The sequence below is a fragment of the Parambassis ranga genome, chromosome 6 (genome assembly GCF_900634625.1).
Source record: "Parambassis ranga chromosome 6, fParRan2.1, whole genome shotgun sequence".
NCBI lineage: Eukaryota > Metazoa > Chordata > Actinopteri > Ambassidae > Parambassis > Parambassis ranga.
The window spans coordinates 2,910,322-2,935,727 of record NC_041027.1 but is presented as its reverse complement, the minus strand read 5'-3'; the positions used below and the strand labels follow the sequence as shown (position 1 = coordinate 2,935,727).

The 25,406-nt window shown below is 40.6% G+C and overlaps 4 protein-coding genes across 4 annotated transcripts; 2 read left to right on the top strand and 2 right to left on the bottom strand.

The window, feature by feature from the left end:
- The first annotated feature begins 1,008 nt into the window (after positions 1–1,008).
- slc25a18 (solute carrier family 25 member 18) lies at positions 1,009–7,495 on the top strand. Its single transcript, XM_028408247.1, has 10 exons — positions 1,009–1,303; positions 2,305–2,624; positions 2,806–2,928; positions 3,727–3,782; positions 4,022–4,112; positions 4,353–4,468; positions 4,655–4,844; positions 5,236–5,402; positions 5,615–5,690; positions 5,794–7,495. The coding sequence occupies exons 2-10, from the start codon at positions 2,605–2,607 to the stop codon at positions 5,933–5,935; spliced, it is 981 nt and encodes a 326-aa protein (XP_028264048.1). The 5' UTR covers positions 1,009–1,303; positions 2,305–2,604; the 3' UTR covers positions 5,936–7,495.
- Positions 7,496–10,587, bottom strand: atp6v1e1a (ATPase H+ transporting V1 subunit E1a). Its single transcript, XM_028408246.1, has 9 exons — positions 10,435–10,587; positions 9,813–9,878; positions 9,625–9,734; positions 9,328–9,394; positions 9,044–9,133; positions 8,887–8,955; positions 8,707–8,801; positions 8,541–8,628; positions 7,496–8,027 (listed from the first exon to the last, which is right to left on the bottom strand). Exons 1-9 carry the CDS (start codon positions 10,465–10,467, stop codon positions 7,965–7,967), a joined length of 681 nt encoding a protein of 226 aa, XP_028264047.1. The 5' UTR covers positions 10,468–10,587; the 3' UTR covers positions 7,496–7,964.
- A 577-nt stretch (positions 10,588–11,164) lies between these two features.
- Positions 11,165–22,710, top strand: bcl2l13 (BCL2 like 13). Its single transcript, XM_028408003.1, has 7 exons — positions 11,165–11,438; positions 12,371–12,569; positions 14,203–14,292; positions 14,542–14,698; positions 14,907–14,979; positions 15,163–15,291; positions 19,991–22,710. The coding sequence occupies exons 2-7, from the start codon at positions 12,434–12,436 to the stop codon at positions 21,056–21,058; spliced, it is 1,653 nt and encodes a 550-aa protein (XP_028263804.1). The 5' UTR covers positions 11,165–11,438; positions 12,371–12,433; the 3' UTR covers positions 21,059–22,710.
- bida (BH3 interacting domain death agonist) lies at positions 22,711–25,072 on the bottom strand. Its single transcript, XM_028408004.1, has 4 exons — positions 24,939–25,072; positions 24,367–24,620; positions 23,829–23,962; positions 22,711–23,300 (listed from the first exon to the last, which is right to left on the bottom strand). The coding sequence occupies exons 2-4, from the start codon at positions 24,602–24,604 to the stop codon at positions 23,103–23,105; spliced, it is 570 nt and encodes a 189-aa protein (XP_028263805.1). The 5' UTR covers positions 24,605–24,620; positions 24,939–25,072; the 3' UTR covers positions 22,711–23,102.
- Between the last annotated feature and the right edge of the window lie 334 nt (positions 25,073–25,406).

Genomic DNA, 25,406 nt, shown 5'->3' with positions numbered 1-25,406 from the left:
AAGAACAATGGGCTGTCATCCTGTCCCACCCCTGTAGTCTCATAGTCGTTAGCCAGTCGTTAGACAGACACAGACAGTCATAGCAACACAGGAAAGTATGGAGACATTTAGTGCCATTGTTTGTGAGTTTCATCCAGACCCACCCACTGAGGTCCTCCCCCACATATAAACCATGTTTCCCCACCAAACAGATAGAACTGATGAAGCTGCTTGGAGTAGCAGTGAAATGTCTTCAAGAAAACTCTACAAGTGCAGATGCCTTGCTTCAGTCATCTCTACGTATTATGACCTGGATGACTGAGAATCTTCATCAACATATTCTTTAGACTGAACATTTAAGCATGGGATATTGTATAAGCAGTAGCCCTGAACTGGATTTGGATGTGTTCTATGTAAATGTTTGCTTTCAATACATTTTTACATACAGTTTACATAATACACAATCCCTCTGTCCCTAGTGCTTATATCAAGTCATCATGTCTTAAAAAAGGATAGCCACTCCTACACTGGCTCCTGGTTAGAAACAGAAACTAAGGCATGCTTTGGTATAGATCATCACATTGATACACTGGACAGAATCTGCTTGCCATCACAGTCCTATGCTTTAAAACTAGAAGCTTAAAAATGATCTTCAATGGAAATTGTTTTCAGTTGATGAGTGAAATTGCCATTGACAGTTATTGTGTTTCCATTAAGAAAAATCAATGCTCATGAAAAAAGGGCCGTGAGCAGTTGCTGTGGTGGTCACATGCTCTTTTTGTTGCTGACCTAACATAATTTAACATAACATTTTTGTGCATACTTCCCAAAAGTAAACTATCCCAGTCAGTGAGAACATTGACTCCAGATACTATTATTAGTAATAATTGTAAGTCAGTGAACATTTGTGACATTCAGCGTGTCTGGAGGTATTATGTAATACCTGGGACTGTTGAATAGGAAGCTCATTACTGATGGCCAGCCCCTTTTAGTTTCTGCTCATGTTGTATATACTTTCACAGAAGCAATACACACTGATTTGCAATTGGTCTGTGTGTGCTGTGTATCCTGTCAACAGCTCCACCGGCATGAGTTTATGTCGGGTTGTGTTAGTGCAGAGCTGCGTTGCCGGGGCTCTGTCACACAGAGTCACCACGAGAGGGAGGGACTTAGGAAGCAGGACAATACTGGTGTTTGTGTAACGGTCCCTGAGTGGCCGCTGGCTCTCTCAGATTGTTTTCGCTTGACTACCATTGCTGCATGCATTGTTGAAGTGAAAAGAAAGTGGACAGTTTGATCCTGCGTGTGGGATGCATCAGCAGAGGTAAGACTCACATTCCCCACTGCTGTGTCTCTGGATTGGGAGAAAATGTTTTTTAAAAGTTTTTTGAAAGCTTGTCTCGTAGTGCTTGTGCTGTGTGAGCTGTGTGAAAAGGGAGCTCTGGTGCAGTTTTAGGGGAAAGCTGGAGGTTTGCTTGGGGTGAGGCACTCTTGTCTGTGTTTTGGCAGGGTCACCACTGTGTGTGAATGGAGCTGAAAGAAAGTTTCACAGAAAGAGGTTCAGTGAAAGCATGTGTAGAATGTGACTAGGCTCCAGCAATGGGAAATAGTGATGGAAAAATAAACCTAAGACAACTGCAAATCAAGATGAGTTGGAAAAAGGAAAAAAAACCTGATTGTTTCTGTTACTTTCAGTGGGAAAGACAGGGAAAGATATAGTGAAGGTTAACAGTGGTAAAAATAGAGGCAGAATGGAGGTGGAGAGATTAAGAGAGAGATTAATAAGGGTGCTGAAAGACAGGGGAAGTCAGGGGGGAAGAGGCAGAAAACGAACAAAACTGACAGCATAGTAAATGAAAGCATGCACCAACACAAGTTTTCCACTGCATTTGTTCTATCTGTAAAACACGATTCTTAAGCTGGACTACAAACTATCTGATTTATAGAAAGGAAAAAACTTAAGACAGCTCTTTCAAACTCCCTTCAAATCTTCTTTTTATATAGTTGTAAACGTGTGTTAAAGGAATACTGGTAAGCCCCTCATTTTCAGATCTGCCCTCCTTGCTAGATCAAATACTCTTATCCCTTTTAGCTGACAGATTAGAGAGACTCAAGATGTTCTGTCTCAGTGTGGTAGTCTTGGGATATACTGCTGTTCACATTTATGAATGACTAAGGCTGCATTTTATGGAGCCTGACATTCAATGTGAGATGTGTCAGTCCTTTACCACAACCATGCCCACCTACTGCAAGAATACATGTCTCTTTAGAAAGGCTTTGAGACACAGAAAAATACCTCTAACTGCATGTGATTTGTGTGTCCAGACAGTGGGAGAGAGATTGTGTGTTGGTGTGAAGCACAACAAAGCAGAAAGTCTGGCCAGAAAACACATATCCAGCGCAGGTGGTCTTGGCCACAGCAGAAAAGAGGGCGTCCACTCCCGCAGTACCAAGGAAAAAAGGAACAAGGCGGACCACTCCAACCACATTAGAAGAAGCTTTGTGTTGTGGGTGGGCAGGTGAAAGCTGAGCTGCGGTGACAACTTTGGGAGAGGAAGAGGAGGAGGAGGGTGGGTGGAGTAGGAGGAATAGTGGGCCTGGGCGTGGAGCCCAAACACCAGCAGGATGGGGGAGAAAAAAGTTAGGTATGTAGTATATCATTTGTTTGAAGATGTTTTTACTAAATGAAAGCAGCAGCAATGTTAACTTTAAATTATCTGTACTTTCCCAATGAATGAATGTGTCATTTACATGGCTTGTCTTGGTGACTGTGTAAATGGGTCTGCATGCATGTGTGTGCGTGTGTCTATGTTGATCCCTTCACAGTCTCCCTGCTAAGCTGATTAATGGGGGCGTGGCAGGCCTGGTTGGTGTGACATGTGTATTTCCTATTGACCTGGCCAAGACCCGCCTACAGAACCAGCAGGGCATCCAAGTCTACAAAGGAATGTGAGTGGGGCTTCCCTGGCTAAAGTTATTTAACTGTGATTGATCTGTCACATCTGCATACCTCCTTTCATAAAAGCAATGTATTTTGATTCTACTGAAATCACTAGAAAGCCACTGCATTACATGCGCTTTCTAATTAGAGCTCCACCGGGACAACAGAATCTAGATAACCACGTCTCACATACTTTTCCACTGAATCTCAGAGGGCGGAGCAAAACAGCAATAAACTGTTCCCATATTTGGGCCGATGTTTGAGTGAGTTTGTAGCTTTGTGTTATGATGAGCGGCAGTAACTAGGAACTGTGTTCAGTTTTTTTTTACATATTCTGTTACCCTAATTTCAAAGTCTTAAAAACAAGACTTGTGGAGAAAAACGTGGATTCATCTCATTTTCAAGGACCCCTTAAAAATGACTTTAATCAATGTTTTTCTCCAATAAATTCTACATTCTAAGTTTCATGTCCTTAGGAGACACACTGACTGTATTTTGAACAGCACACATCAGGTCGGCATTAATACTGCAGCTGGCTGATTGGGCGTAGCTTCTCCACTGTGTTTAGCATCTGGTGGTTTTCCACTGTGAGTCAGAGATGGAAAAATAGCTCATTTAACATTCTTTTAAAAGCCAAGTTAGTTAAAATGGAGTTTTGCTGTAGTAAAAGTAAAAAAGTAAGAGTTTTAACTGCTACCAGCTCTTGTCTCAGTTTGAGGGCAGGATGGTGTATTCAGGTGATCTACAGTCATTGCAGATATAGATACAAATATAATGGACAATTGTTTTGTTTGTTGTACTTCAAGGCTTGACTGTCTGGCAAAGACCGTACGTTCAGAGGGCTATTTCGGATGCTACAGAGGTATTCTTTGCTTTTCTAATCCCTGTGACAAACAGTACTACCACAGTAAACGTAATCCGGCCACCTAGGCTGTTGTTTCTCCTGCGAGCTCTAAATCTATTTATCATGATAACCAGCATTCACTGCCATTAGCTCCATAGCTGTGAGCCGTAAGCTGCCATTGAGGTGTTTGCTCTATTTGTGTGCTTGTGGCGGAAATGGTTGTGTGTCATTGACATTAGCCTATTTGTGCTCTTCAGGTGCTGCTGTGAACCTCACGCTAGTAACACCAGAAAAAGCCATTAAACTGGCAGCCAATGACGTCTTCAGGCAGAAGCTGTCTAAAGATGGGTAACTTCATTTTTGTGCCTCTGATTCAGTAAAGCTAGTCTAAAACAGCTTTGAATTTATTGCACTACAGTATGAAGCCAAATTATACCTGTCTTTTTGCCAGTTTAACATAATATATTAAGCAGATGGATGGCTTCATATCTGCATTTAATATATTATACATTCCTGTAAGGACTATACAGGCTCTTGTGCTTGCTGTTGTATTGTGTATGTGTTACTGACGTTATTCTCTGTCTCCAGGCATTTGCCCCTATGGGGAGAGGTACTGGCCGGGTGCGGGGCTGGGACCTGTCAAGTAGTGGTCACCACTCCTATGGAGATGCTCAAGATACAGCTGCAAGATGCAGGTCGCCTTGGTGAGCTGTCAAATAGTGTGTAATTAAACAAAGCCTAATGTGATCACAGTGTTCATAAATTAGAAAGTCAAATTTTGGCAGCCGTCCTTTGTTCAGTAACAAAAATCATCCACTGTGACTGCTGCGTTGTTTACATTTTCCTCTTTGTGCCTTCTAACCTGAGGCACTTTGTGTTTTTTCATTTAGCTGCACAAAGGCCTGTGACTGCTCAGGCTCAGGCTGCTGCTACTGGTCCAGCTCCATCTTTGGTGGCACCCCCACCGCAGGCTCGGTCGACCCCTCCACCACGGCCCTCAGCCACTGGCATCACTGCGGAGTTGCTGAAGACTCGTGGCCTGGCTGGTCTCTACAGGGGGGCAGGAGCTACCTTAATGAGGTGAAGAAACAAAGATATACACACTCACAGCATACACCAGTTATTTCACTTTTTTGTCTTCATTTATATAGTACATAACTCTTTTGTATATTAATCATGCGACACAATCCACTGATGTTGCTCACTTATGATACTTGGGTGCACTCTGTCTCCTTTAATTCACTTCTATCATCACGGCTTTGATAAACTGATTTTAGATTGGATAACTCATGGTATTTCCTAACACCTCTCCAAATCAACATTGGTCAATAGATTCCTCCAGCTATGTCTGGCTGCCATGCTGTTTTTGATTCAGGCCATGTCTGTGCCTCTCTCTCCCTGCTTGTCTGGTGACCTCACCTCCACTCACATTCCCTTTCTAATCTTACATTTAAAAATATTTATTTTTCAGAGATGTCCCTTTCTCAATGATCTACTTCCCACTGTTTGCCAACCTTAATGCGCTGGGCCGAACAGGTAGCCAGGGTGATGTGCAGGCACAGGCACCATTCTGGCAGTCCTTCGTGGCAGGCTGCTCTGCTGGTTCTGTGGCAGCTGTCGCGGTCACACCGCTGGATGGTGAGTGGGAATGAGCATGGGTGGGATGTAGATGAAACCTTCAGGCAATGCCACTAAAATAGGTGTTGTTTTGATGTTGCTTCATCATGCATACGAATTTAAAGTTCCAGTACAAAACACTTAAGTAACCATTAAATAGTGGGTAGGGTTTGGTTTAAATGATGTATATTCTGGATTTATGTGAAAGACACTTCTGTTTTCAATACCCATAGTAATAAAGACCCGTCTGCAGACCTTGCAAAAAGGTGAAGGAGAGGATTCTTACAGAGGAATTCTTGACTGCACAAGGTAAAAATACAGCATCTAACAAATACCTTCAGCCCCCAGTATTCATTAAAGCAAAGTGCCTAGTAACACTTCCCTTTTCTTGCATCCTCTGTGTACTTTGCAGGCGCATACTGACGCGAGAGGGTCCATCAGCATTCCTCAAGGGTGCCACATGTCGTGCTTTGGTCATTGCTCCACTTTTTGGCATTGCACAGGGTGTCTACTTTCTTGGGGTCGGGGAGATGGTGCTGGGTTTTTGGGGATAGCAGTGTTTTGTATTGGTGGCAGCAATTGTGGTGTTTTTGTACAGATAATATGCTGTTTTAATCTGCAGTGAGTAAATGAAACAATTGACTGAGCAGAATTCATTTGAGAGAATGAGGAATGCAATCCACTAACCAAAGGAAACTATATGGGAAGGCGCTCTACTAATTTGCGTATTTCTTTATGTTTTTACATGCTGTCAGCAGGGTTCTGTAGGTCAAACAAGGTCCTGTGTATGTGTGACTAATCTGAGAGTATGTGACCCAAGCTCTCTGTTATCCCAGGATGCCCACTTGCAATATGCCTGGGTCTGGTCCTTTGACTTGGGAGAGCTAAGGGAGGTTAAGAAAAGAGAACAGCTACCTGTTATTTTGAGGCTGCCAATGAAAATGCCTACCAATCTGACCAGTTTTTTTTGGTCTATGTGAGTTTATAAGTAAAAACCACCCCCTTTTTAATCTTTATCTAATATTGCATAATGTTGAGAAAGTCTGGCCAATTGTTCGGACTTCCATGTCTGAAAATGAGCTTGGTATCTTTCTACCTGCTCTTACACATTGCTTTACTCTGTCCTGGAGGTCAGGCTTATAATCTTGGATTCTTTCACTGAAGTGGGAGGCATGATCAGCCTGTGTCTCTGGGGTAATTTGTTAATCTCACTCTAATGCTTTAAACCCTGTATAAGCATACAATATACACTAACACACAGCTTACTTCCTGCTTAAAGGCCACAAGTTACACTACCAGACAACTCTCTTAGAGAGTTCACTGGATCGCTGTTTGCCATGGTTTAAATAAGACCTGAAATAACTCAGGTTGAAATTTCTGCTTTGTTCTATCATGACGTTGCTTCACATAATGTGCACACTAAAGAAAAAATGTATACCCTCTCTTTATCCCATAGTTGTAATCTTGAATTCTTTCACTGGACGAGGAGGTGCTGCCTGCCAGTGTCTTTGAGGTCATCTGTTAATCTGATGGTAATGCTTTAATCCCTTTATTAGCATACAATATACTCTAACGCACAGCTCACTTCCTGTCTAATGGCTACAGGTTAGACTGCAAGGCAAATAGCTCACAGACCTCTTTTCACCACTAGTCAGGGAATAAAATAAACCGAAAATACGCCTTGGGATGATTTCACTGCTTAGTTACTCATAAATATGTTGCTTCAAATGATGTGCACACAATAACTAAAGCAATTAAAGCCTTATCATGCTGATAGTTTCTAATACAACAAAACTGTAAGTCTTAAATGAATTCAGTGGAAATGGTGGTGTTGGAACATTGTTTTGGTACATGAGTCTATTTTTAGCAAGGACAATTATAATTGTTAGACCCATGGAGGGAGTATGGCACCTTGTCTTGCCAACTGTTTGCCATTACTTAAGCCCAATGGGTGGCACTAAAACCTTTTTTATATAAATATTTTTAATGTAAAACACATTTTTGATGTGGCTAGCATACCTAGGCTACTACATTTTCCTTATGGTAGAGTGAATATAGTCCAAGTAAACTATTTGTTTACAAGCTGTAAATAAAGATATCTCATTCATGCTGAATGTGTCTCACAAATGTATTTATTTTTTGCTTTGTGTACGTTCATTGCTTTAGAACAATGTTTGGACCACAATGTGTTTACACACATGTGACAGACACACAGACACGCAGACACACACACACACATACAAAAGTTATATTTGTCTTGTTATCAATCTCATTGTAGAATGTTATATTTAGAAAATGTGGTGAGCATCTTTGGTGACCTAATATTTAGCTTAATAATATTTGCAGAGCCATTGCAAATAAAAGTGTCCTTCAGAAAAAAAACACACACAGAGGTAAAATAAAGGGCACTTGAACAAAAGTAAAAGAGCACTTGTTAAACCAATACTTAGCCCGCCAGTATTCAGTTGAAGGTTTTCTACCCCCACTGGCAAATGGCAAGTGGTTCCACAGTTCTTTACAGTGATAGCCTGTGATCACCTGAATTATTCCACCTGTGTCCACAGTCTGTCTTCAAGTCCACCATTAATCCATGAATTTACGGTTTTGGTTGGGGCCAAACAACTTCACTCTAATTTCAGGCATCATCTGTTTGGATTAAAATCAGAATACAAATAGAAATTTCAGGAGGAGAAATCTGGATAAATTACAAATGTATGTATAAATGTCTGTTCTGATACCTTGTGACAAAATCTACAAATAGTTACCATTTTTTGAGTTAATGTAGTTTAAAATAATAATATCTGTAATACCGCTGTAAGAAACCTATTTAAGTTAGGTCTGCAGTTTTGTAAGAAACATAAAAAATACCCAGAACTAATTTCAAAAATCTGCATAATGGTAGATAATGAATATGAAATTAGTTTTATTGCTTCACCTGAAAATGAGAATTAGCTTCTTCATTACTGATGGCATTACTCACTCATAAATATAGTAAATGAGCATGTAAGGTGACTTTCAAGCCTGAATCCCCAACCTTCAAGCATTGAACATGTTTTCTAACTAAAACCTGTTGGGTTGTGCTGCCCCCCATTGACAAGCAGCAGACACTGCACTTAGGCATAATCACTGATAATTTGTATTTTAGAAACTTTATTTTACCTGTTGTGCCATAAGTTCAAGTCGACTCTCCAAAGTGTTGGACACCTTAATCTTCCCGTTATCATTATATACTTCAACTCCTCCACAACTGTCAAAATACAAGAAACAGTCATGCCAGTACATGACAGAATTAAACAGCATCGTTTTTTTTTTTTATCTTTCTTACATTTCAGAGGGTAGAAAGCGTTCTTGGTCAATCTTGACGACTATGTTGCTCTTCACTGCCTGTTTGTAGATAGGGATGTTCTTATTGACGGCACCCTGTCAGTTAATAAATCAGAAACTCTCATCTTGTGCTTTTATCAGTAAAATTAAAATTATGACAACTTGCATAGCTTGATCTTACCTGGACCATTTCTAAATCCTGTTGTCGGCAACGAATGGTAACTTTAGGTTCAAGCAGCTGGTAAAATCCCTGAAAAGTTTAGAAGCACAAACTCTGAAAACACAACGTAACTGACTAAATAAATTGCTTGTTAACCTCAGCAGCTGGGAGATTGTACCTGAAGCACCAGGCCTTCTAACAGCGTGGAGTACTGAGCAGGGTTCTTTGCAATCTCTGCAAGTCTTTGTCGGGCTTCACTTAATAGATCCTGGGAAAGAATTGAATTGGAAAACTGAGAAACAGGCTGACTAATATAGATTATTCATAATGCCTTGCAGAATCAATATACTTTATGTTTAACTCTTTGTTCTAGCACACAGTTTTAGCTTTTCTAGGATCTGAAGACTATTGAAGACTAAAGAGCATTTGAATTTTTATAAAATAATAACTTTGAACTCTAACCGTGATCATGTCATCTCGGGCCTTTAGCACCTTCAGCCTTGCTTGGTTCTTCAAGTTTGACATTTGGCTGTGGGAAGTACATTATTTTTTATTAATTTTAATCAAACAGAAGTAGTTAAGTTAATTCCTCATAAGTGGAATCCTGTCTTTCTTTTTGGTGTTTTTGTAAGCTCAATGTTTGTATTATGGTGTTTTGATGAAAAACGTTCAAAATTACAAATTATAATTTGTAATTTTTTTTAATTATAATTTTAGAAACGTATTATAACGAAGTGTAAAACAAACAGCTAAACTCACATTTTCTTATGTTGTTCAATCTGTTTTTCCTTCTTCTCGTAGTATTCCATGATTTTTACACGCTGAGTCTGCACCAGACGGCCTTTCTCAATGTTGAACTCTTCCTCAGCCTGTGAACATAAGATCCATTACCGATCACTGTGGCAAAAATCACAAGACTGGCCAAATGACAGACAACCTTCAGTTACCTTAGCATCAATTTCCTCGACCTTCTCATTGGCTTCTTGTTCAATGAAGGCCATCATGTGCTTGATCTGCCACAAGAGATGAACAGAAAGTAGCCTGTTGAGATCCAGATGTCCGGTAAAGTCTTAAAGCTTGTTTACCAAAATGTTGAACCTATTGATCAAAACATGGTCTAACCTAAATTTAAACTTTGGGTTTACAATGATTTTTAATGAAGATACTCTGCGCCAAAAAACGTACGGAAGAAGAAGAAGAAGAAGAAGAAGAAAGAGTGTGAAGAACAATAGTTTGATTGCGTAGCAACGGCAATCAAACTAATTAACCCTAAAAGTAAAAACTTAGTTTGCATTGCATTGTGCAAGTGAAGGAGGCGCACTCAAATGCCAAACATCCCCTGCATTTATACGCCCAAAAATGTACAACTATGGCAAACAACAAAATGCCAGAAAATTAAACTGACACGCTATTTATTATCCAATCAAAAAGTTCGTACAACACTGAAACAGCTCTAAAATGCGATTTCCTGCAGTGCTTTGGCCCGTTAGCTGAAGTTTGCTGTTTACATAAAGTTAGTGTATAACGTTAGTGGCATAAACGAAATTAAACTAACATCGCCTGCTTTACCTGTTTCTGGACGTCAGCGTCTGTGAGCGCCATGTCTATCTTTGAATAAGTGAAGTTCTTAAAATCTGACAAAACTATCAGTATTTTCGATAACTTGTGTAGCTGAACAGGACCCAATGGAAGAACAGACTTTCACTAGTCCCGTTTCCAGTCGAGCCAGCTACACATGACGGAACAGTACTTCCGGTCAGATTTTTCAAAATAACGCGCCCGCAAAAAGGTCAAACGGTATGCTTCCCTTTTCTGTAAGGATTGTTATATGTACCCAAATACTCGAATTGCATATCTACCCGAAGATTGTAACATTTACTTGAGTGTCTTAGGCGACATTACACTTTGGTACACTACACTTCAGAAATAAGTGTTATAGTTTCTTGAAATGTAATTATATTTCTATTTTAATCCACATGAAATGGATAGTTACTAAATACAGATATTAACCCTTCGGACGGTTTTTATAAAATCGAAGGGGATTTCAGAGCACATTTTCCTAAATATATTGCGTAACTATTCAGATGGATTAATAAAAGTGACAACTGTGTTTAAAATAGACTGCTTTGTTGTAACTGCAACAGACATGTAATTTATAACTGTAAGTAAGTTAGAGAGCAAACCACTGTCTGACTTTCCGGTTCATATAAAGCCACACATATCCTTAGCTGCTGTAAAGTCCACTCGGGTACCGTGTACTGTGTACGCAGGTTGCTAAGATATGTGGAAATCTTTATTTACTTTCCGTCCTGCCTCACTTTAACTTGTTACTTTAAAACGGAACAGTGTCCGCTAGCTAATGCGAGTGTTACTGTGAAGGCTGTGGCAGGAAGGCTTGTGCCGTACTTTCGCTAGCTTGTGTACTGTCCAAAGCACACTGTGTACTAGCGTGCTACTGCTCTCTGTCTGTCAGTGGTGATCTGCGCTCTTCAGCTACTGCTGCAGGATCCTGTATCGCACATTTCCCTTCACCTTGTCGTCTGTCAGCACCTGGTTGCCTTTGGACAAGGGCGGTAAGTAATGGACACCATGCTTTGCTCAACTTAAGTTAAAATGAAGTTTTGTGTTTCCATAAATAGCATCTGTAACGTTGAGCTAGCTAACAGTAGCATACATGTGAGCGTTCCAGCACTGACGCGTCCTGTCTGAATAAAATCGGTATGTTCCAGAGTTGTAGATTTGATTTGTTATTTATCAGGTAGTTAATTAGCTCAGATACATGCTTGGTTGTCAGTTGAGTGTTAGTATATGATATTCTTATCTTTTGATGCTGAAATCTTGTGAAAACGTGCAGTAACTGCAGTTACATATATTGTAATAGGTAATAGGTACCTGTTTATTAGAAACATTTAACGTAATTAAACGTTTGAATAACTGTGAATTCATAACTGAACAACAGGTTTTATTTTGACAGCTAAAGTCGGAAGTGTTGTTAATTTGGCTGACTTGATTATTAATGCAACTTTTGGTCCACATGGTGTCATCTCTATCTTTCTTGAGGGCGATGTGAGATGATTAAGAGTCGGAGGAGCTATTTACATCTTAGTATCTCCTCACAAAGTTGTATTTTAATAAAGGTTAAGACCCTCTGTTTGCCACGTGTGTTATGTAAGTTGCATTGTTTCATGATGAACGTACAAAACGTACCCATACACGTCTTTTGCCATTCTTTGTCTTATGTAGTCACTGAGTATGTCTGTTAATTTAACTCCATTTAACATGTGGGTAACGTGATCACATTCAGCATGGGGCAGTGTGAAATCGTGGGACATCTGCCTATGTCATGCATGCTTCAGCTGTTTTACAGTCATCAAGAAAAAAAACAGTCTGACATGGGTTGCTTTCATTTTCTGAATTGGCACTTTAACCACAAAAAATGCTGTGACTGTAGTTTGTGCTGTGATGATTGTCACAGTAACCTGTTCTTCCCCTGCATTTGTTTCAGGTGAGACGTCCAGCTTTGACTGTAAGAATTAATGTGCCTGAGTGTCTGACACACGTCTCTTCAATGGCTACCTCGGGCTCCCCCCCTTCTGCCTGCACCACTGCCACTGTGCCTGAGGGTTTCCATTATGAAACCAAATACATTGTGCTTAACTACCTGGGAATGTTGCCTGCTAGTAGAAATCAGCCAACAGGTCAAGGTGAGAGGATAGACTATTGATTTGTGTCTCTTTTCTTGTTGTTGTGTAATCTAATTTACTTTAGTCTCAAATTAAGAGACAAGTAGCCATTTTTTTGTCCTTTCTGGAGTCTTCATCACATTGCGCACACACACACACATAACCTTCATACTTCAGGACACAAATAGGTTTGTGTGCACATGCACACAAAATATTTAGGGTGTGCAGGCACGTAGCCACCTGTTTACTGGCTTAAATTAGCCCTTACAGACTTTGGCATAGAAATGTATTCAAAAGACCTGTGTGCCCACTTCGAATGATGCCAAAGTAGCCAGTGGTTGTAAACATAATACATGTCATGTAACCCCCTCATCACCCTAGCTGCAACCCTTAAAATATTTGTGAGTAGCTAAAGGCCGCTCTGTGCCTTTACAGCAACCATGTGCCATGACCTCCGGCTTGCAGTCTCTTGTTTTTTATCTTCCTGTCTTTGTGCACAGCATACAGAAAACTAGACCAGTTTGTTTTAACAGTTGCAGATGGCTCATGTATAATTTTTTTGTACTGCAAAGTTTTGGTTGTTATGTGATGTCATACAAAATTTGTAGGGGGAGGCAAATAGTGGGTTGCTCAGACAACCTGGAAAATGCTAATGTATTTTGGGGAAAGAACAAAAGGGAGTAATAGTAAAAAAAAAGGAGGGGGACTTCTCTGTATTTCCTGTCCATTTTATTGTTGTGTGCATGCTTAGAATGGGCGGAGAATGGCAGATGAGTGGCTGATCCCTGCTTTCCGCTTGGCCCGGTCCAATTTCTGACAGCCTGTCATGTGTAATCACAGCAGGATTACTCACACACCAATGGATCAAAGCAAAATAGTTGTCTGCTTAGCTGTCTGGCTAACTGCTGAAACAGCACCAAGCCCAGAAAAAAACCAACACTGGTCCTCAGGGTGCTCATGTATGAGCAGCATATACAGAAGAGGAAAGAGAATTGACTTTTTCATTCCAGCCGTTATAATATCCCTGTGCAGTCATTGTGTCAGTTTTGCCCCCTGCGTGGTTCATAATTACACCCCCAGCAATGTAGACCCAGTCTTGTAAATAATTTACCTCTGCTTTGTGTGCATGTGACGACAGAGAAGCCATTATCAGCTTTTCTTTGTCTGAGTTCAGCAACGTCACGCTAAAGAGGAGAAGGTGAATGATGGTGTTATTATTAGCTGCATCTAACCTAGCAAAGATGTTCACTCCAGGAAAGTTTGTGTGCCTGCATGGCTAATCACAGTTTGTTTAAAGTGTGCAGGCTTCATTGCGTTTATTCTGTAGGAATCTGGAGATGGGCCATGTTCACCATGCATCCTCCTCCTCACCAGTTACATTACATTGCATGTTTATACTTTTTTTTTATTCTATCCCAAATGGATTTTCTGCATATTGTCATTCATTCTTTGTTAAACCCGGGCACTAAATTTTCAGTTAAGATACACACTGCAGTAATTATTATACCTCTATAGTCATACTGACTTTAGAGGTATAATAATTACTGTTCTCTGTATGTTTTCTATACTGTTTTCAAGCATGATCTCTCTTTTGCATGAGCAAAAGAGAGATGAAAAAGGGTTAAAATGTCATATTTACTTTGAACTTTTTCAGAAGATGCCCAGAAGGAGAAAGAGAGGATCAGAATGATAAAAGACCAGATAGAGGAAGAGCTGAGACAACTGGAAGATGAAATCACTGCCTGTAAATGGCCACACACACACACACACACACAACCAGTTCCACGGCAGCTATCTCTGTGTGTACATTTTTGGTTGAATGCTTTGCTTTGATGCTCCCTAATAACACACATCATTAGTAATTTACGAATGGTACTGTTAATCAGGAAGACACTAATGTGTTGCAACATTTTCAAATTTTCTCAAAATGCCTTTACATTAAGTAAACCAACTGCTCTACTTGGTCTGATATATCCTTCTGTCCTGGTTGCAGCTTTTTCCAGCACAGGCTTTGACTGCCACACGTCGCTGGTGTTCAGTCCAGCCAACCCAGAAAGCTCCATTGAAGACTGCCTTGCTGTGGTGGGAGACAAGGTGGCTCGAGAGCTTGAGACACACTTGGCAACAGCTGTACAGACACTCCTCGCAGAGTAAGTTTGAAGAGTTGAGATTGTGCTAAAAAAAAAAAACACAATAAGCTCCAGACAATAGACACAATGTAGATTTGTAAACTCTCGAATGTTTCCCTTTTGTGCAACGAGGTAGAAAAAACTGTATTGTAGGGAAGTGGATGGTTTGCATGTAATGGTTCGTTTTGTAAACTCCTTTACATTTAGACCTTGCTTTGTTTTGTTTCAGACCTCTGGACTACCAGAGATTCAGAGACACAACTGTGGATCTGTCAACACACACACAGGGAGGCTGGAACAAGGTGATTCTGACATGGGTTCCACTACTGTTGACCTTAAAAAGTTAATAAATGATAAAACACCAAACACATACACACAAAACAAATATTTTACTGTACTGTCATACATTTGACAGCTCCTCCTTGCTACTGCCTTTGTGTAACCACTTTTTTTCCTCTCTTTGTATCTCCTACCACCACCACCAGGTGCTCGTGCCTTTGGTGCTGCTCCAAGCGTTACAAAGTGAAGGCCAGTCTTTGACAACTCTGCTGCATGTGGGACTACGCTTCCTGGAAGAGGATGAGGCTCACTACATCATCCAGCAAGGGGGATGGGTGAGTTTTAACCCACATTACCTAAGAGGTATTATAGATGAACCAGGAAAATTATATTTTGGGCAAAGTAAAAAATTAATTGCATTACATTTGGAATAAATATGCAGATCTCAAAATGTCCAGATGAGGGCCTTAGAGAGCCACAACAACCACATTACTATACACACGAATGGAATAATTATCATTTAATGTGATAAGACTATTAAATCTCAACAGATCACCTGTATAAATAATCTGGCAGCATCTTAGTGTAACCATGTGTGTTTAAATAATAACTAGATTCAGCATTAAATCATTATTAATATTGCGGTAATACTTCTGTCTGCACATTTATGGCAGATGACATACTTTTTCTTAAAGCTTCCTCAACAAGAGCTCCCCTCTAGTAGAGCCATAATTTACATAAGCTACACTTCATTCTCTGTGCATGTCCTCAGGTGAGCATAAAGATAACTTCACTCTGATATTGACACTTACAAATGAAGGGATAGCAGGAACAGACATTACAAGATCTCTCTTTTTCTAATCTTTTTCATTTGTTTTTAAAGTTATACATATATATTAGTGTGAAGAATGTAGTTCTCTAGTGCGTATAAGTGGAACACTGCAGTAGCTGCGTACGAACAAGGTCACGTGACTTAACATGTTAACCGTTGCTCTAGTCGCCATTACCTCATGGCCATGAGGCTCCTGCTGGGTTTATGCACTGTAATGTGAACACAGTGCACCGGCTCCAAACAAAGCTACATTCTTGCTCTGCGTTATGTCATCAGGGATGAACGGATGATAAGCAGGATCAGCTATGGAGGGATGAAGAGAAAGAAGGGTGACAGAGAGAGATGGGGGAGGGAGGGAGAGGGGAGGGGAGGGAAGTAGAGGGGAGGGGTGAGAGATGAGGGAGAGTAAAGGGAGAGTAAAGGGAAGGGCACAGCAAACCAGTGAGAGCAAAGTGAAACCTCCATTAGTTTGACAGCTGCCTGCGTGCATACTTCTCGCCATCTGGCTTTCTACCTCCGCTGCATCTCTACTTCTCCTTTTTTTGACACTAAGGAGGTTTCGAGACTTCGCTCAGAGGTAGGACACTTAACTTGTGATGCAACCACGGAGTGCGCTCATTGGTCTTGTTGTGTGCATGTTTTCTGCTCCAGAAAACAAGAGTGAGCGTGCATCAGCGACAAAGTCTCCCAAATCGGTCTTTCCGCTGGCAACATGTCCAGCCCATCTTATTGTTCAAGGGTAGCACATCAGCATTGACTTTTTTTTAAGAGCTCCTTGATCGGTGTGTGATTTGTGAACAGAGCAAAAAACAACAACAATACTAAGTTCTATAGTTGTTTGTAAATAGTGTTTTAAGTAGTTCTATTTATCTTATTTATGTGGTCACATAGTGTCTCAGGAGTAGATAGAAGTAGATTCATCTGTTGTTCTGATTGATGGGTACGTGACGCACCATGTAATATTTGGGTGGCTCTAATAATGCCAGATTATTATGACCCTAATGTGGCTTACACTTCATTTGGCAGGAACAAAACCAGTAGCCTTCAGACGGCACACAGCAGGGGGTGGGTAGGAGGTATGCATGGTTAGGGAGGGATGACAAAGAAAGATGGTGGAAGAGTAGTCACATAGACTGTGTGTGTGTGTGTGTGTGTACATGCTGGCGTGCTGTTGTCAGCCTGTCCTCAGAAATCAGGCGGTTGTCCCTCTAACAGGGAAAACTGCTGCATTTCATATTGCAGTTCTTGTGAGTGTGATGTAATATGAAGCCTTTGGCACACTTGCAATACACCTGACCTCTTTGGCTAGGTTAGAGAGATAACAGCAATGTACTTGATGGTAAAAAGAGGATTTTTAAAAGATTACAAAGTATTTCCTGGAGTACCTCAGTTTATAAACGGTGAATAATATTTTAGGGACAAGGTGCATGAGGATTCCATCATGGGCCCTGTCAGGGCACGTCATGCTGAACAGTGTAACAGGAGTTATGTAAGTCAGCTCCAGGGGTAAATCTATGCATCACCATGCCACTGGATCAGCATCAGGCTGGACCAGAGAAGGAGTGCCTGTACAGCCTGAGGAAGCCCCCAAAATAACTCTCTAATAATCCTCTAAAAACGTCATTACCATGGGCTTGACTGACCCACTTGTAGCGTGTTGGAAAAAAAAAAAACTTGCAGCACACGGGCTGGCTGCCAGTGTTTAAACAGGGTAGCAATCCATTTCCCTGTCCCTCTGTCTATCCATGACTCTTAATGCTGCCTCAACACTGTTGATGACTGGCCAAAAAACAGCATTTACTGATGAAAATTGCATAGCTGCCCCCATCATCATAATTTGGCATCAGTACAAAGGGGAGTTTGCCACAGGCTATCTCAGATGTGTCTGATTCTATTAACACACCCTCAAGGTGGCAAAGTCATACTAGAATTACTGCACACAACTATCTGTTTTTCATAAGGGTCTTCTTATTTGAATTGTTAGAACATGCGATAATATGTAAAAACATAGTTTCAGGGACTGTAATAGTGTGTTTTGATGCAGAATATTGTGATGAAAATTACAGTTTTTTTGCTGATGTGCAGTCTAGCCAGTCTCTCTTTTAATCAGCTGCTATGTGACCTCTCACAGTGCCTGACCACTACAGTAAATGACAGTAAGGACATAATCCTTATAAATGCCAGGAGTGCTTATGTGCCAGTGAACATTACATTGATCAAAAATAATCCCAAAATTGAATGTCAGTGGTTCATACTGGATTTCTGTGAAGTTTGATGTTTTGTAGAAAGTACGCTTTTTGTAAAGATCAAATATTTGCATTAGGAGGGGCATGTGGACTGTATGCAACATTCCTCTGCTAAGTGTCGCAAGTGCTTGTGACAACCATGTAGATTTGGCATCTGTGTTTCTTTCTGGTTTTAGCTGGATCAGTATTTTACTCAAACCCTCCAATGACTGGGTTTCTTGGTTATTGTTTAATATCAGACCTGTGTAAAGTTGTTTAAGAGCAGAAAAAGGCAAAGCACTAAGGTAAGCTGCACACCTTTGGCCTTGCAACAAGAATGTGTGCTCTTTTATAGAGTTTGTCTTGGGGCAAGGGAGGAGAACTGAACCTGATAACATGACTTATGTTAGTGTGATTCCAAGCTTAACAGTGTTAAGAGGGACAACACACACATCTGCAGTCAGCAAAGTTAGAGCTAATTCAGACAGATCCAGTTTATTATTCATTCCTCCAAATCATGTGATTTATAGTTGTCTCCAGTGTAGATATGGTCTTCACCTTTGCTCTCTGTGATGTCGGTTTACAAGGAGCATGCATTATTTCCTGGATAATCGACAGCAACACCTTTGCTGTAGATTTTCTACTCCATAGCCAACCTTGACATGTTGTGTCCAGCTGAAAAGTGAGGCTGTGTCCCGATACACTCTTGCTCTCTTCCACATGCAAATCAGCTTATGGAGAAAGCAAATGTTGGATAACGATGGAACACTGTTAGATTTAATCTCTTTCCTGCCTCCCAGGAAGCAGCTGCTGTGCATAACACTGAGTGTCCTTGTAAGGAAAATAGCCTTCACTGATTAAAGGTTATAAAAATGGTGTTTACATAGATCAGGAAAGGTTTTACATATTGTTGGCATCCAAAGAAGGTGAGTCAGATGCAAGCTGGTGGTTAGGGACACTGTCTGTTAAGAATATAATGGCATTTTATCATGATTTGCCTTGGGAACTGGTCTGTGTTGTCAGAAGCTTTCTGTCAGCGGTTCGCAGACACATGCACAGGCGCCCTTCCTGTTAGAGAGATGCCTCTGTGTATACTGTCTGTTTGGATCTTGTTACTTCAGGTCACACTTATGTGGCATGCAACCCAACAGAGAAGCCTGCCCACTGTGTACAGCACCAAATAAAACCTTGTCTTAGCATTTTTGTGAAAGGTCCACCTGCTGTTTGTAGCTTTCCTGACAGAAATATCTCAGCTGTTATTGGATGGAAAAATGTGGGATTCAAATGAGTGTTGTTTTCTGAATTTCCCTGCCGTGCCACTACAAGTATTGAACACAACAAATACTGGCCACGTTCATGAGTGCTACCATGCTAATGTAGGATAACAATCATTTGGCAACAGCTTGGTATTTTAGCATGTTCTGCATTATATTTTATTCTAGCAGATAAGGGTTTGCAGTGTAAGAGAACAGATACAAATGTGGACATGTGAAAGTGCAAAGTTCAGGACTACATGGCTTGTTAGATTTTTAATTATGTAATAATTTAGATGAGCAAAATAACCTAGGATCTGCTGGTGAAAATTTCATCCTCAATATCTTTTTCAGTTAAACCAGATGTTGACATGACAGCACAGCTTTAGGAATTAGTTTGGCCTTTTGATATTTAAAGGTCAAATGTGTATTCAGCAAATTTACTCAAGTATTTTGCTCCAGCACGCTGACCTCAGTATTATTCGTAGCCACATGATTGTTACATAACCCGAGCCTTGTACAGAGTTCCTGATCTGCAGTTGGTCACTAGGTGGCATAAAAACCTAACCTTAAGTCTAAAAAGGTGCAGCTTTGTGTCTTAATTTAACATTTTCTTGGATTTCTGCAACATTCTAATTTAATTGTCACCTCAGCCTTTATAATGTTCTTGTTTTGTGACATTTTGATTGTGAATGCCATGTTTGTTCACTTCTGTCTACCACAGGGAGAATTATTCAGCCTTGTGTCAGAAGAGGAGCGAGGTGTAACTATCGCTGAAGACAGCAACGACATTTACATCCTCTCAGGGGAGCAGCATCCTGACCAGCTCAGCCTTCCCTCATCGCTGCTCTGTGTGGGAGACAACAGCAGTGAGCAAAGCTCCTGGCAGACAGAAAGCTTACCCGTGTCTCTGGCTGGCCACGAGTCCTGGGCACAGGTTGGTACAATGGACCCTGAAGATGTCAAGAGCCTGGACAGCAACGAGGGCATGGCTCTCGCTGAGGAACGCAGTGAAAACAATTCCTCAAATTCAGACATTGTCCATGTTGAGCGTGAGGAGGCTGAGCTGTTGGAGGAAGGTGGTGAGGTTGGAGCAATAGACGAAAGCATGATGAGTGTTTTAGGCACAGAGAGCGAGCTAGCCGAGCTCAGGGAGGAATTCAGGGACCAGATTCCACCTGTCATAGCAAAGGAGGAGTCCACACCGCCAGCTTGTCTCATTTCATTAGAAGAGCCAGTAGTGATAGAAACGCCTGCAAGCTTGTCAGCAGAACCTTTCTTCATCTCCTCAGAGCCAGAGCTGCTTCCCCCTCCCCCAGAACCTGCTGCACCTTCTCCTGCTGAGCCAGAACCTGCAGCACCATTGCCTGTTCCTGCAGTAGAACCAGAGCCTGAGCCAGAACCAGCTTCTGTTACTGCCCCAGTGCCTGCTGAGGTGGCTACCCCACCTCTAGCAAAGGAAATCCCCACAGCACCAGCAGATCCTGAAGCCACATTAGAGCCAGCTCCTGAACCAGAGCAGGAACCAGAATTAGTCACAGTGCCTCAACAGCAAGAAGAAGCCCAGCCAGAACCAGAGACTGTGGCAGAGCCAGACATCATTGTGGCTACACCACTCATCCCAGTGGCTGCAGAGGCCCCTGTGGAAGCCCCTGTGGAAGCCCCAGCGGCGGAGGCCCCAGTGCAGTCGGAGCCACCGGCAGATCTCCCACTGCTGTTTTATGGAGGTGCTGCACTGATCACTCTAGCAGCGGTTATGACATATGGTTTCATGAGTTTCAGGAGGAAATAGTTAAAAGTCTGTTCCTCAGTGCAAATTAAAAGATGCTACAGTAGAAATAAATGTATTCCTATACACATTTAACTTCCAACTTGTTTTGCATTTATCAGATGAGAATTAAAAAAAAATTTGCGATACATTTGAAAACTTAGTAAAAGTGGTCCCTGACACACGAAAATCTCAGCTCATCATCAACGTCACTGCTAGGAGCTCTGGCTGTTTCATTCGAACAGGTGCAATCACAGAATGGGAAAAACACTCCACTGTACTTGTTATTTTGCTTTTTAGGTTCACTTTCTTTTTGACTCCAACCTCTTTGTAGGACTTTCACACCCTGCTGTTAGGTTTCTGTGGTGTCTATTGCTTTCAGTTTTTTCTTATTTTGTCAGGAACCTGGATGCAAAGTACTGTTGCTCTTCCTTTCCTATGCAGCAGTGGTATTCATAATCCCCCTATAACTGTGACCTGTTAATGTGATACTTTTATGATATATAATTGAAATGAGTCATTTTGGATTTTATGTTGAAACCACCCCAGACACACACCAGGTCATTAAGATTAACAGCATTTTTGTGTTGACACAGTTAAGATTTTGCCCCACTGTGGCTTAAAGTATTTAAAAGTACCATAAAGTACATTACTGCTGCGTTTTTATACATCAAGCATTCTGACATACTTCAAGATTCTAAGTCATTCTTTAATATACTGTGAAAATCTAAAAAAGGAAGTATTGATTAATTGCAATGCTCTTTTCCCCGGTATCAACAGTGTCATATAGTGGTCTTTAGAAATACCTGATTTATTTTTGTTGTCGTTGGAAACCGCACTAGTTTTTGGTTACATTAGCAAACAAGAAAATGCCATCGCCTAGGCTGAAAAGAGGTTTACCAGGAATTTATTGACAGCACATTAAGTCTTCCCTCATAAGGAAAAGGTTGTATCGACTCAATAGGCAACTCTACTACTGCCCTAGTGAATGAACACAATCTTTTCAGCCAAGTGTCTGTAGTCCCCCTTTCTTTTCACAATGTACCCAAGTCTTTTCATAAACTTACCTGTATAACATTAATTTTTGACCCTCCATAAATATAAAGAGAGACCGGAACTGCTGTGAGACATAAAAGACAAGGCAAGTTTTTTTTGGTGACAATCAAAGCAGTATTACACTATTGGTGCAGTTTCACATTAAAGTCAAAATTTGAAATATAAAAATTAAAATAAAAAAATCAACACAAATTTAACTAATCTCTTGTGGTTCCTAAAAATGTTTTGCATTATTACCCAAAGCTGACAAAATCTCAGGCAGTACATAATAAAGTTCATACACAGTAAGTGTGAGCTGCTATGATGGAACTACCATCTGAACTCCTCCGATTCAGCTTGGATTGAAAATAAACAGCCATGTCATTGTGAGACAGTGGTGTTTAACCCCTCACCACTTCAATATTTTCTCTGGATACTTATTTTTACAGAAAATTCACAAATGTCTGTTACAACCTGGTGGCAATCTTTGTTTAATGAGGTAATACTCAACTTTGTCTGGTTTTAAAGGGAAAAGTGCTAAAAGTGCATGAAAGGATAGATGGCAAAACATCTAAAAAATGTACCATGATTATCCTACAATATGCTGTTTGAAATGAGAATTAAAAAAAAAGTTTCAACTATTTAGGAATTGGTGGGTTTTTATTATTTACTTTCAACTCTATTCCTGGGAATTGCTTTATTAACGTTTGCATGCCCCAAATATATCATCACAAAAATAATCAAGTATTTTTTAAGTACAAAAAGAAAGAAAGTTTCAGGAATGCCAACCAGAAGCATTAAGATTGACATTTTGACTGATAAACACAAATTCAAGTATAACAAACTCGGCTTTCCAGTTCATTATATCAAATACATCATTGAGTCCCTTCAGTAAGTTAAGTGTTTACTGCTACGGTTAAGTCAACATAGGTCTTCTCACTTAATTGTCAGAAGGCGAAGAGGCCAGTTTCAGGGTTGTTGTCTTGTACCATGTTTCGCCTGGCCTTTAACATCTGAGCCTGCTGCTTAATAGTCACCTTGCCCTCAGAGCCATGATGTACTGAATTGTTGTGTTGAAAAGGATTCTTAGCAGTGATGGCGTCTGCTCACACACTCTCTTTACCAGTGTGAGAGTGAGTGCCATGATGACTCGCTCTTGAGGTAGATGCTCCAGACCAACGCCCTCCCTCATCACCCTCTCCACCTCCCGGGTCAGATGATTTTTCCAATGCTGGAAAGCAGAAACAAAAACATGGATCAATCAGTAGGAAGGCAGTACCTCTGGTTCTTAAAATTATATTTCTAGTTTAACTAATCTCATCAGTAGCAGCAACTGTATCGATTAAGCATTACTTTTAGACTCCAAAAATCACATGATCACCACAGAAGATTCCTTAGTTCAGCAGTTTTGTATTTATCAGATGAGAATTAAAAAAAAATTTGCGATACATTTGAAAACTTAGTAAAAGTGGTCCCTGACACACGAAAATCTCAGCTCATCATCAACGTCACTGCTAGGAGCTCTGGCTGTTTCATTCGAACAGGTGCAATCACAGAATGGGAAAAACACTCCACTGTACTTGTTATTTTGCTTTTTAGGTTCACTTTCTTTTTGACTCCAACCTCTTTGTAGGACTTTCACACCCTGCTGTTAGGTTTCTGTGGTGTCTATTGCTTTCATCGATTAAGCATTACTTTTAGACAATATGATCATGAACATGATCACCACAGAAGATTCCTTAGTTCAGCACAAACTCACTTCAGGGGAGGAATCTAAAATGTTCCTGCTCAGGTTCTGTGTAGCTCGAGCCACAACATTGTGTTCCAGCAAATCTCCAATGTGTCTCAATTCCCCTGCAATCTCCTGAATGGCTTCTGCTTCCACAGGGTTCCCTGCAGGAAAGAAAACACGTGTACACTTTAGTCAACATAATCTACATATTGATACATAAAAGACGTTAGACAATAACCTCGCTTCCTTAAAGTAAGCTAGTCAGACAAGAGACATATGAATGTGGGAGTGCTTGAATAAAATGAGTCACCCAGTGGTTGACAGCTTCACTTCCTGCTTGTAACTGGGTGTTCTTACAGTGCCTGAAAGCATCTCATCAAATGTGAATTTTAATACTTGATTTTTGGTTAGTTATCTTAATACAACATAATACAAACATGGTACACAACATTTGATTTTTCCTGTTGTCAACTTCAGGTTTTTGTATTTATTTTATTTTATTTACGCTTACTGAGAGACATTGTGGTGCTAATATGAAACTCTTGTTACTGATCTTTTTACTTACTAAGCCCCAGCAGTTCCACTGAGGGATGAATATCTGATAAGGAGACTTTACTGGGCAGATGGCCGTCAGTTTCAAAGCCTCCATCGTCGAAGCTCTGTATGCAGGACTTGTTGTTGATGATCTGGCCCAGGGATAAAAGCTCCTCGCGGTATTCTGAGCTTCTACAGTCCGCTTGAAGGAAGGACAAAACGACCAGGGCTGTGTTTGGCCCACGATTCATATCGCTCAAGGTGTCCATCAATAATTATTTGCCCCTTCAATTACAAAAAGGTGAAAGTAACTAAATTAGTCACGTACAATTTCGGACTCACGACAACAGTATCGTTTTAGCGAAGAGTATTAAAACGAGACAGCAGTGTCATTTAACGAATTATAAGTAAAACAAAGGAGCTACGTGTCTCAGTCATTTGTCATAGTTTGGTAAATATGGCTGTACTAGTTTAAGCAAATGCTACGCGTTGCTAATGTTAGCTTTCCACCATCAAAGTCAAAGTCTAACAAAAAACAAACAAACTTATTACTAACTATGGCTACCGGCTAATTCCATTTGAAATAATATTGCTTTTACTCACGGTTGTATCTTATATACGGCATTAGCTTCCAACTTCATGCAAACAAGTGATACGGAGGAGCCAGCGTCGCCTCGACCCCTCTGCTACGGGATTGGGGTCCGACGGTCTTGTGAAGTTACCTAACTCTGGCTGACGTTTTGTGCGTGATGACGTGTACAAACGTCATCGGAATTTTAAGTTAAAAGGGCGAGTCGTAAACAGAAACAAGGTGAAAATTTTATAGTTGCCAAAGCAGTATATAAGATTAACTGGTATGTCCAGTCTATATTTAATTCCTTCAAAAACAAATTGGCTGTGTGACTTATGTTTGCTGCTTTTAAATACATTTTTAAAATGTAAAAACATGATTTAAATATTAAAAGCAGCTTCTCAGAAGGTCTTGGCATTACCAATATCACGTGACACGCAATACATTACAGCGCGATAGCTCATACTTCCTAAGTCACACACATACAGTTGACTGGAGTT

Excerpts from the sequence above, each read along its gene's own strand:
- slc25a18 (XM_028408247.1), top strand. The coding sequence starts at position 2,605 with ATGGGGGAGAAAAAAGTTAG. Across the intron at positions 2,625-2,805 it reads ATGGGGGAGAAAAAAGTTAG|TCTCCCTGCTAAGCTGATTA; the intron begins GTATGTAGTATA and ends ATCCCTTCACAG. Across the intron at positions 4,113-4,352 it reads CAGAAGCTGTCTAAAGATGG|GCATTTGCCCCTATGGGGAG; the intron begins GTAACTTCATTT and ends CTCTGTCTCCAG.
- atp6v1e1a (XM_028408246.1), bottom strand. The coding sequence starts at position 10,467 with ATGGCGCTCACAGACGCTGACGTCCAGAAACAG. Across the intron at positions 8,956-9,043 it reads TAGAAGGCCTGGTGCTTCAG|GGATTTTACCAGCTGCTTGA; the intron begins GTACAATCTCCC and ends TAAACTTTTCAG. Across the intron at positions 8,629-8,706 it reads CGCTTTCTACCCTCTGAAAT|TTGTGGAGGAGTTGAAGTAT; the intron begins GTAAGAAAGATA and ends GTATTTTGACAG.
- bcl2l13 (XM_028408003.1), top strand. The coding sequence starts at position 12,434 with ATGGCTACCTCGGGCTCCCCCCCTTCTGCCTGCACCACTGCCACTGTG. Across the intron at positions 14,293-14,541 it reads GGAAGATGAAATCACTGCCT|CTTTTTCCAGCACAGGCTTT; the intron begins GTAAATGGCCAC and ends TCCTGGTTGCAG. Across the intron at positions 15,292-19,990 it reads TCATCCAGCAAGGGGGATGG|GGAGAATTATTCAGCCTTGT; the intron begins GTGAGTTTTAAC and ends TGTCTACCACAG.
- bida (XM_028408004.1), bottom strand. The coding sequence starts at position 24,604 with ATGGACACCTTGAGCGATATGAATCGTGGGCCAAACACAGCCCTGGTC. Across the intron at positions 23,963-24,366 it reads AGTGGAACTGCTGGGGCTTA|GGAACCCTGTGGAAGCAGAA; the intron begins GTAAGTAAAAAG and ends TCTTTCCTGCAG. Across the intron at positions 23,301-23,828 it reads TTTTAGATTCCTCCCCTGAA|CATTGGAAAAATCATCTGAC; the intron begins GTGAGTTTGTGC and ends TCTGCTTTCCAG.